Source organism: Gymnoscopelus braueri, assembly GCF_963280865.1.
Source record: "Gymnoscopelus braueri genome assembly, contig: SCAFFOLD_565, whole genome shotgun sequence".
Lineage (NCBI taxonomy): Eukaryota > Metazoa > Chordata > Actinopteri > Myctophiformes > Myctophidae > Gymnoscopelus > Gymnoscopelus braueri.
This window is the reverse complement of record NW_027660757.1, coordinates 4,809-16,352: the sequence shown is the minus strand read 5'-3', so window position 1 is coordinate 16,352 and position 11,544 is coordinate 4,809. Positions and strand designations below refer to the sequence as shown.

The 11,544-nt window shown below is 46.3% G+C and overlaps 1 protein-coding gene across 1 annotated transcript; it reads left to right on the top strand.

Moving 5' to 3' along the window:
• Window positions 1-237: 237 nt before the first annotated feature.
• On the top strand, window positions 238-10,920 carry LOC308081083 (prospero homeobox protein 1-like; the record flags this gene model as incomplete). The annotated part of the gene is made up of 4 exons (XM_080457482.1): window positions 238-563; window positions 3,515-5,606; window positions 10,379-10,486; window positions 10,777-10,920. The coding sequence occupies exons 2-4, from the start codon at window positions 3,582-3,584 to the stop codon at window positions 10,918-10,920; spliced, it is 2,277 nt and encodes a 758-aa protein (XP_080313608.1). The 5' UTR covers window positions 238-563; window positions 3,515-3,581.
• Window positions 10,921-11,544: the final 624 nt, after the last annotated feature.

The following is an 11,544-nucleotide window of genomic DNA, read 5'->3' as shown; positions in this document are numbered from 1 at the left end:
GAAGAGGAATATTATAGGAGAGCGAGACTCGCAAGAGCCTCTTTTTTTTTTAGACTGATTTTCTTTCTACCCACAGCCTATAGTCCGTGGCTCGCTCTCATCCATCCGTTACTTTATTTCTGCCCCTTTTTTTATTTTTCCCCGAGAAATCATCATTAGATCCAGTTATCGCTCCTCGAGGAGCGGTTGCTGTCCGTTATTCTCTTTTCCATCCAGGAGTTGGTGCTTTTTTTTTTTCATCTCTAAAAGGGTAAGTAACCTTGTCCTCGTGATACCTCCCTCTTGTTCTCCTGTGCGTGGCGTGCACTCGGTGGGCGGAAAAAAAATAAACAAATCAAAAACCATTAACGGCGGAATTTATTCTAATGCTACAAGAGCAAATCATGTATTTTTCCGGCGTTATTATTGCCCCGAATTGGTTTCCCCTCTTGTTGATGTGTGACAGAGTTGTGTGAGGAAGGCTATCTGTTGTTTGGATCATCATCAGGATGATCTGCGGATGGATCATGTCAGCCCACCCTTCCTCATCACGCGGAGAAACGGTTCATTTGCAACTTTGTAAAGTAAGTTTGGAAGCAAATGCGCTTTTTTCTTCTCATGTGGGATTACTATTCGGTAGGAGACGTCGTTGTTTGGTGGCGGAAACTCTTTTTAAAGTTGTGTCTGGGTTTCATTTATTCGGCCCTTGTTTGATTTTGTCATTGTTGTCCCGAAGGATAAACGCGTTTTATAGGCTACTCTGTCTGCGTTTAAAAAACATTTCCCCGAAGCAAAGACATTTTGCCATTTTCCCTGTTGTTAGCCTAATACGAATCTCCTTTGCAAACCAGGTTTTGTCATCGAAACTGTGTTCACATTATATTAGCAGTGCGTATAACTGTTTATTCATAATGGTGCGCCATCCAGCTTCAGTCACCGTCCTAAGTACACGGACACAGCACGCAAGCAATCCCTATTAAAATCTGGCTGACAAAGGATATAAAGTTAGACATCTTATTTTAACTTTCAAATCCTACACTATTATGCACTGCAAGACTACTGCATTTCTTTTAGTCCCCTCTTTTAACAAATCCGAACTTTTTAGCCCTACATTTGTCTTTTTGTTCGACTTACACAAGAGTCTTGCTCTGATGGTACGGGCTATAGAGAGAGACAGGGGGATTTAAAGCGCTCCAGAGAGAAGCCAGCTCATTGTTCATCTGCGCTCATATTTCCTTGAAATTTTTGAAAGGTCTTCCGAGTGATAGAGTGCGCATGGGCAATGGGAGACAGGTGCGCCGTCGGAAAAGACAGGTGCTGGCGACTATTTCGAGCGATAACGACAGAGCCCATTGTTAAGGTCCTGTGGCGTCTAAGTCAAGGTTTTCTTGGAGATATATCACCCTTGTTTGAACGGCTGGAGATGGATGTCCAGACATGGGCCAGAGCCATTTGTCAAAGTCAAGTGTGTTTTTATTTTAGACCAGTGGTGGTTAGAAGAGGCTGCTTTCCCTTTCTCAAAATACTTTTAATTTATAATCCATATTTAGTTTTTTTCCAGTTGTATATTGGCTGTCCCTATTAATGTTTCTATATGCATTTCAATTACACCTGTGTTAACATGTTCTTATATTTAAAAAATCTAATCATTTAGCTTTTTGTAATCACATCTCATGGTAGGCTACAATACATCATGCTTGACTAGTATAAACAATATCAATGTTACACTTGGTGTGTGTGTGTGTGTGTGTGTGTGTGTGTGTGTGTGTGTGTGTGTGTGTGTGTGTGTGTGTGTGTGTGTGTGTGTGTGTGTGTTAAATCAAGTTAATTTTGACAAAACAACTTTTGAATGGCAATGAAAGTGCAGTGGCTCATCTTTCAAAACTAAGCAAAGAATCAATTGGGGCTTGTAGTTATAAGTGTGTGTTACTTTATGCGGTTTAATTTCCATACATATCCCTTTCAGCGAATGAAGCAAATGTCATTCCTTGTTCACACATTACTTCAAATAAAAGTTGATTAATTTTTTTTGCTGGTAAAATTAATCAGTAATTCTACGTTTCTGTTTTATTTGATACAATCTCATGACTGATTTGTTTGTGCAAACATGGAATACATTTAATATTTGCACATAATGTACAAATGTCACATTAAAAGTTAATGCCGTATTTACTTGCTATATTATTGATATGTAGCTTATGAGTTCACCATTGCGCTAAGATTTCTATGTTGTACTTGGGATCAAAATACCGTTTTTTTTTTCATTGCCAAATACACACTCAATAATAGCCTCATTTTAACCAACATAAAAAGATTCTCAAATGTCTACTTTTACCAAATAAAAAAAATATGCTGGCAACAATTGTTGGCATTCACCAATTGTTACTGCAGAGATTAAAATGTCCCGTTGATTACTTCACACATTTTAGACTGGATTTGGCTACAAGTGACATGCACCCAATGCTTACACAGGGCTATTGACACAGTGTGGTTGTGACAAAACGTTTCACTTTCAGAGAGCGTTAGGGTTTTTGTGGAGCGCTTTAGGTCGTTCCTTGCCAGAGTTGACACTTGTGACCTATTCATTTGAGCAGAATTAACTGGTCCTGCCAGATGAAAAGACAAGCAAAAAAAACTCAAGTGAGCTCACGCTGGCACCAAAATCAATAGGCCCTATTTAATAGTTTTTCTCTTTTATGTCATTTTCCAAACATTTAAGACCATATTGATTTATGCAACAAAAAAAAGAAAATATAAAATGTATCATTGTAAAATCTTGAACAATAATTTAGAACATGTTGATTTTTTTTTGTTGAATTGACTGTCAGATAGTTCATTTGACTGAGCCCGACACAGCCAAATGGCCATAAGAATACTGTGCATGTTTACATCACATTTTAGGGATAATCTTAATCCAACCTTATTCATTTTTACTTGATTTTGCAAGTTAATAGCTCCCATGACGACTCAATACACACAAACATGGAAATGAGGACAAGTACTTAAGTAATTATCATAATTTTATGCAGCTTTGTGTTCCGTGGGAACTGGTTCAGTGTCACGCGGCGTGTGACAGGGGACAGGATAAAATGTAGGACTTTGCCCTGGAATTCAGAGCCAAGGCCTAATTCTGACCCCATCACTCCTGTTCCCTTGCCTGTTCCCCACTATCATTGGTCCTCACTGCTTATATGTAATCACGGATGTCGCTGGCCTGGTAGAGAGACACACTGGGAGGGATTAGCCACTGTCTTGAGATAAACCCCCACAGCTTTTTATATATCAGTGCATATATCACGGCTAATGGAATTCACTGGAGGGAAATGTTTTTAATTATTTCAGTCAATCTGAAACCTATTTCATTGTAATTCCAGTCATATGAATTCAAAGTGGTCTAGTCACAAAGAAATGTAATGCATTTTTAAATGCTTTTTTTATGGTCCTCATTTAGTGAATGACATACATTTAGCAAATATCCATAATTATTGTGTAACAGACCTGTGTGTTATGCTCCCCTTTCCCCACCCCACCCCAGGTACTCAGCAGCTTTGATCCACGGAGGATTGGCTCGGTGGGATATGGCCCAATAGCAGCAGCCCGTGATGCCGGACCATGACAGCGATTCCCTCCTGAGCAGACAGACCAAGCGAAGACGTGTGGACATCGGTGTCAAGAGGACCGTGGGCAGCAGCATAGCCACCCCCCCAGTAGCCACAGTGACCACTGATAACATTGCCCGCGCCAAAGCAGCCATTTTCGGTGCCATGAACTCTCTGAGCTCTCACTCCCACCACGGGTCAGACGCTGATTCCATGGAGTGTTCTGTGGTGCAGCCACACGGCGGGCCCGGTGTGGTCTCAGCCAACGACAGCGAGTCCAAGTCGAATGTGCTCCGCAAGCTGCTGAAGAGGGCCAACTCGTACGAGGACGCAATGATGCCCTTCCCCGGCGCCACAATAATTTCTCAGCTTCTCAAGAACAACATGGTCAAGAATGGAGGAGGCATGGAGAGAGGCGATAGAGGAGAAAGGGGCGAGAGAGGGGATGGGGGCTTCCCCGGCTTAGGGCTGTCCAGCGGAGGCTCGGAAGTCCCCCAGGAGGACGCCTGCAGTAACTCCTCCCAGGACAGCAGCCCCCAGGAGTGCCTGTCGCCATTCGGCCGACCCCCGGGCCTGGGCGCCTTCGACATGGAGCGTCTCAACGACGAGCACCTGCGGGCCAAGCGGGCACGCGTGGAGAACATTATCCGTGGTATGAGCCACTCACCCAGTGTGGTGGTGCCCGCTGCCTCGCGCCACTCTGGGGAGCGTGATCGCGACATGGACGGCGATCGGGAAATGGAACTGGGCTGCCCCCCGCCGCAGTCTCAGCAGCAGCAGGCCCCCAGCAGCCCGCGGGGAGGCGAGGTGTGTGGTGGCGGAAGCAGCAGGGAGAACAAGAGGAAGCAGCGTCTGCCTCAGCAACAGCAGCAGAGCTTCACCCAGCTGGTGTGTCAGAGGAAGGAGCAGAAGCAGGAGGAACGACGGCAGCTGAAGCTTCAGTTGGAGGATATGCAGAAGCAGCTCCGCCAGCTTCAGGAGAAGTTCTTTCAAATCTATGACTCCACCGACGACTCAGAGCACAACGACATGCACAACGACCTGGGCAACATGTCTGAGGACAGCCCGGCCAGGTCCGACGCGGGCGCCGACGACAGGGGCGGAGATGACATGCGCTCCGACAATGAGATGTCCGACCTGGATCCAAGCCACTTCCTGGATCGGGCACGGGCATTGCTCCGGGAGCAGGCCCTTCTTGCGGAGGGAGAGAAGCCACGGAGAGAGGGCCTTGGAGGTCGCGCAAAGGGCCAGGGAGGCCCAGGCGCATCCATGCACGCAGAAGGCAAACAGTTGGCAGAGACACTGAAGCAGGAGCTCAACTCGGCCATGACCCAGGTGGTGGATACCGTGGTGAAGGTGTTTGCCAAGCCGCCACGGCCCACACCCCAGCAGGCCTTCCCCCCACTCCCCATCCCCCAAGAGAGGTTCGCCGCTGCAGTCAATGGAGACAACCCTAACTTCCACACCGCCAATCAGAGGCTGCAGTGCTTTGGTGACGTAATCATTCCCAACCCACTGGACTCCTTCGCGGGCATGACAGGCATGCCGGGCGCTGCCCACGACCAGACAGAGGCGCTGCCCCTGGTGGTGAGGAAGACCTCGAGCGATCACCACCACCACCACCAGTCGTCGGCCGTCGGCGCCCACGGCGGGCACCACCACCCCTCCCTCCACCCTTCCTCCCTCTCCGCCTCCATGGGCTTCAGCCCTCCCTCCTTCAGGCACCCGTTCCCCCTGCCTCTAATGGGTTACCCCTTTCAGAGTCCCCTGGGTGCACCGTCGGGCTGCTACCCAGGCAAAGAGCGTTCCTCACCCGACTCCATGGACCTGTCAAGGGAGACCACCAGCCTGAGAACCAAGATGGCGTCCGGTCATCACCTGGGGCACCACCACCACCACCACCACCACCGTTCCTGTTCGCCCGCCCATCCGGGCAGCACGGCGGAGGGGCTTTCCCTGTCGCTCATCAAGTCCGAGTGCGGCGACCTCCAGGACATGTCTGACATCTCGCCCTACTCTGGTAGCAACGTATCCTTCAGTGCAATGTTTCTCAAACTTTATTTATGTCAAGGACCCCCAAATTAATATGTATTTGACCATAGATCCCCATCTGAAAATATATTGTTCCAGGAACCCCCATACAAGATTTGTGTTTAAAAAATATTCCAAATTTGTATTTAAAAAAAGAAATTAAGATCTTTTGAAAATAGACGATTGATATAGGGTTAAAGTGGTTAAACAGATTTTCATGCTATATTAACAAATGAGAACAACTGCTTTAGTGCACCGTGGAGGTGGGGCGGGTGGCAGGCGAGGGAGGGAGGGGGGGTAAATGAAAAAAGAGAGAGGAAGAAAGAAACCTGTGAGTGAGTGCAGCTGGATATTGTAGTTCGTTATAGATTTTTCTTTTTCCGCCGCTAACACGAACGTCATTCCTCCGCGTTTAGACAGGTAGGAAAATCTGTTTAAAAAAACACCCACCTGAACATCTGTACTCGACGCAGATAAAAAAACAAGATGTTTTTTTTGCGCCTGTGTAAATCTAAAGCCTCAGAAGAAGCTGAGAATTTGTTGATGAATCACAATCCCCACTCCTACTGCTGCTTCTGCTCCCCTCCGTTATACTGCATTGTTATATTTTATTTTTAGACCTCAGTACCTCTTCCTTCTCGCAGCTCCACAGCAACCTTTCCTTCCATCTTCTCTCCTAAGTGCTTTAAAAGCACTCTTGTCACATATCACTTACTCTCCAAGATTAGGTCCCCATGACATTTGCTGCCCCCGATTCCTTTTATAAAAAAAAAAAGGTCTGAAAGAGCAAGGAGAGAGATAGGATCCAGAAACTTGGCACACAATGGTGTTATATAGCCTCCCTTATAGGTTAACCCCGATGTGCCCCAATCATGCCCGAGGATAAAGCCCCTATACCCTATGGGAGGCTCAAATTGAATCCCCGGAGACTGAGGGCTAATAGCATAAACGGATACATTCAGTCCTTCCTCTGTTTCCCATATACCTTCGTAGCCCCTGAGCACTCAACACTCCCTCGCCCTTATAAAAGTTTTTGACTTATGTTAAGGCTAGTTGCACATGTAGGAGGAGTTTTGCTTAGGCTTCCTTTCACTGTTGAGAAAATTAGTCAAGTAAATATGTTATTACACATGTCGGAGGCTTTGTTTGTGTTGATGTGTGTGGCTGTGTTGGTGATGATTACCTGATTACCTCAGGCCGAGTCTTTCTGACTGTTTTTGTGTGTGTGTGTGTGTGTGTGTGTGTGTGTGCGCTCGTGCGTGTGTGCGTATGTCCGTATGTGCGTATGTGCGTGTGTGCGTGTGTGTGTGTGTGTGTGTGTGTGTGTGTGTGTGTGTGTGTGTGTGTGTGCGTGCGCGTGCGTGGGTGTGCGTGCCTGTGTGTGTAAGAGAGAGAAAGCAACAGCAATGGTTCGCCTGAGGTCTCAGTAAAGATGTATATTTATGATTGCTGCTTGTGTTGTCTCTTGTGTTCTGCTTATCATCCACCCCTGTTGTAAAAAGCAATCGTTGTCCTTTCTTTTCTCTCTCTCTCTCCTTTTTTTCATTTCATAAAGATCTGTCAACAGCCTGGGGGGCCCTTCGGTTGTTGCTTGGCAGCCAAATACTTTTTTTTATTCTCCCTCCCTCCCTCGCTCCCCTCTTCCTCCCCCTCCTCCTCCCTGTCTTTTCTTTGATGCGGACGTTAACAGGTGTTTGCAGCGAGCTGTTTATCTTTCATTACCTCGCCTTGTCTTGTCTTCTGACCCAAGGGTGAGCGCTTTCCAGAGATCCATAATCCTTTGCTTCTACGGTCTCCCGATGGAGGGATGAAAAGAGAAAATGAAGAGAGATAGAGAGAGAGAGAGAGCGAGGCTAAGAGAATCCAGAAAACAATCAAACAATAACCGCATATATGCCAGATGCTGTGGCATTAACAGATGTACTCCCCTAAATAGGAAGAATAGATGGAATGACCATGCGCTTTTCTTTTCTATGACAAGTTTATTTTTACGTTTTAAAACTAAGTTTGCCATTTACTAGACTAGACTTTGTAAATCTTTCAGATTTAAAAGTAGTTTTTTAAATACTGAATTAGCTGGAATTCTTATCTTCACAGGCTCTATTGATGTAGAAATACACGTACAGATATACCATGAGGCAGGAGTAGTATTTTGTGCTATTTCTGTAACTTTCTCCTTCTTATTAATATTATTATTTTGGAGCCTCAGAAGTAAAGCTGTAACAGCTTGTCAGACATTTTGTGAGGTGTGTTCAAGTTCACCGGCGTTCGGCAGCGTAGCGCAGCAGATGGCCGCCATCAATTTCCTCATTTGTTCTCGCTCCCGACTCAGAATATCTTGTCCTTACACCTGGAATGAGGAAGTGGAGCAGCTATTTTCCTCTCATGACTTTGGGCTTTGGGGAAGTGTTGTGAGAATGATGATGTCTTGTCAGATGTGGCAGGCGAACAGTGGGCCAGCTGGTATGAGGGCACCATCATGGCAAAATAATAGCGTTGCGTGCCACCCCTAAGTCCAATCACAATTACATTTGCAAGCTGTGAGTGAATTGGAGTTGAAAGTGCCTCATCAGGAGATATGGAGCATCTTAATTGTCAGCTGAAGGGAGTTGATATTGTGTTCATGGCTTTCAGAGCAAACATTTGTGTTTCTTAATATTTTTTTCGTTTCATTTAAACGTTAAGTGCTAATATTTACTGGGGAAAACAAATGCATATATAACTGCAGAATCCTGCATTATACTCTACAAAACCACTTTTATTTACAGTTTCTATATCAATGTCTCTCTCTCTCTCTCTCTCTCTCTCTCTCTCTCTCTCTCTCTCTCTCTCTCTCTCTCTCTCTCTCTCTCTCTCTCTCTCTCTCTCTCTCTCTCTCTCTCTCTGAGTCTGAGGGGCCATTGTATCCCCTGCACTTGGAGCAGATGGCGTGGTGTGGAGAGTGGAGTGCTGCTGTTCTTTTGGCCAGGCCTGCCAGAGCAACACCAGTCTGCCAGCCCCCTCGACCACCCCCGCCACCCCCCCCCCCTCCTCCCAAAGACCCTCCCTGCTTATAGAGCCCCCCACACACACACACTCTCTCTCTCCCTGGCTCTGTAGACAATATCGTCAGGGTCTTTAAGGTGCAAACCCAGTGTGGCTCAGCATTTGCTTGGCTTTTTCCCCCCTCCTTTTAAAACGGGAGCCCTCAGTAACCCATGGGCCAAGGGCAATCCAATCTACCAGCTGATGCCTCCTCCCCACTCCATGGTTACAGCTACGTCTGGACACTTGACTGATTTTAACGATGATAGCCACCCCTGGAGATCATAAATAACGTCAAGCAATGCATTTTGTCCACTCAAGTGTAAATAGTCTTCATGAAAACTTAGACCCGTATCCTGTGGGTAATTTAAAGCCCCTGTCTTGCTCCTGTTTGATGGGGGGAAAAAGAACCTTGTTGAAACAGCCTGGGGTTTTTAACATGCAGCTCCCCAACCCCCTTCCCCAGTCCCTTTTCAATGTCTTCCCCCCCAGATTGATATTATCAGATGCATTATACGGCCGTTAATTCACCATGGAAATGGCTTGGGCCGGTCGGTGGCGCAGATGTGGTTCAGTCCCCCAATCGCTGGCTGAGTCCAAAGCCTCCGAGCCTCTCTCTTTCTCCTTCCTCCTGCCTTCCTCCTCCAAGGGTTTGGCAGCAGCAGAGAGACTGGGGGTGGCGGGGTGGGGGTGGCAGGGGTGGAGCAGCAGAGGGAGGAGGAGGAGGAGGAGGAGGAGGAGGAGGGGTGTAATTGAAGGTTGGAACCGTTCTATCCCTCAAGGTGCCCCCCACCAAACCCACCTCCATCCTCCGCTGCTCTATCCAGACAGGCTGCGTTAGATCTGATGTGTACACACACAGTAAAGGCTCAAATTTTAACACTCTCAACAGTTAAATTAACACTCAGGATTTTACTGTTTGTTTGAATTATGGACCTTCTGTGTGTGGGGAGGGTATTTTTTTTTTTGTCTGGGACTAACTCCTCAGCCTTGTTTTACAACAAGACATAAAGCCGACATCATACAGTTGTGTTCGTGCTTGGCATGTGTTGCCGCCAGGCCATTAGGCCTTCTAGCCCGTCACTGGCATTAACTGCTGTCTTTGTCTGTGATATGCAAATGTCTGCTCTTTTTTTTTTCTCTTCTTTTTTTTCTCTCGGCTAGAGGTTGGGGGTGGAGGGAAAAGGCGTTTGCTTACTTTGACTGTGAAATGAGCCTCCTTATGTAAAGGTACCGGCTGTAGTGCTGGCCAACGTTTTATTTACCATGACGCACTCACACCTGATATGGACCATGCTAATTGCAAGCAAATGGCTCTTCACCCAGCCGCACAGTCTTCAGCCTCCCAGCAGCACTTTGTGTATTTCTTAGCATGCATCAGTTTGTTTTACAAATAATCACATTTATAACTTATCTAACGGTATAGGACGATATTTACTTAAACACGTACTGTAAACCCTCTATAGTAAACTTGGCCCGGGGTCGGCTCTTTGCTTGGTCCGCAATTATTTTCCCTCTACACCTTATTTTCGCTGAATGTTTGCCTATTATAACATGCCCAGAACAGGGACGCTAGTGTTCATGTGGTTAACTTGATCAGAATAGTGATGAAGTTGAAAAAAAAAAAACATTCAAGTACATTGAGCTCATTGAAACAAAATATGCTTAATTTAAAGTAATGCACTAGATTTGTGTGAGCTGTTACTTTCTTTCCGTTGAAAATGTTTTACCTTAACCATTATCAGATCCAGGAGGGTTTATCCCCCAATCACCTGAAGAAGGCCAAACTAATGTTCTTCTACGCTCGCTACCCGAGCTCCAACATGCTCAAGATGTTCTTCTCTGACGTCAAGGTGAGTCAATCTTTTAGATTCTACTATCATGGAAACATGAACGATTTCATCTCTAAATATAGCTATCCATCTCTGTAATGTTTTTTATATTTTCAAACCCACTTGTGTCTATCCTCTATCTTATAAATGGTGATTGTTTTTACCTCTCTTGAAGACAGTAAGGATCGATCGCCTTGCCTTTATTTTTTACCTTTTCTCTTAAACATTTCCTGTCCTGTTCCACTTCTTTCGTCAACATACCAGCTTTAAAATGGGGAAGTTTTAATTGAATAATTGTGACGTGCTGCTAGCTTCAGTTGCATGCTAAAGAAGAGTGTCAGTGTTTATCTCGCCTGCGAGTAGAGCTCTCCGCACGAAGTCACGGCGGCTTTATGCAAAAGCTGAACGAGGAGGAAGTTGAACGGGTTTACATGAAGGAGAGCCGGAGCCCATGAGTATAGTAAAGAAAAAGAACTGGATGAGTAACGGAGGGTGGGGGGTGGGGGGGATGTGGAGAGGGCACGGAGGGGAGGATAGAGCCTAGAGACGGAGGAGGGGTTATCTGAGCAGGTGTACGGAGAATGTGTTGATGGAGGGAGGGGGAGAACACAGCAAGGATGAGCGTTCACTCCGCTGGGGGAAGAGTGCAGGGAATTTTGCAAACAAAGCACAATATGTTAGCTGTAACACATAAAGCAACAAACGACACAATGGCTGTTGTAGTGCATGTACACCCGAGTTTGTTGTTGTTGTTTTGTGTGCTCCCCCCCGTCTCAGACCATAGTGGGGGGGGGGGGGGATAAACACTATGACAGATCCAGGCCATCTTATTCAAATCAGGAGATAAAGGTTCCACTTTCTCCCAGCTGCCCGCACTTGGGTGTCATGGCCACCAATCATAACTTGTGCTCACACACCGATTAGGGTTAGGGAGGAGAGCGCTGCCCCGGAAACGAGGGTAAACACCTATGTTCTGTCATGCAGTGTCTGACCTATCAGCACCACAGCAGGTCTCTGATTGGATAATGGTCCTGGTGAAACATTTTTGGCAGAAGCAACACCATCAACACCTGTGGCGT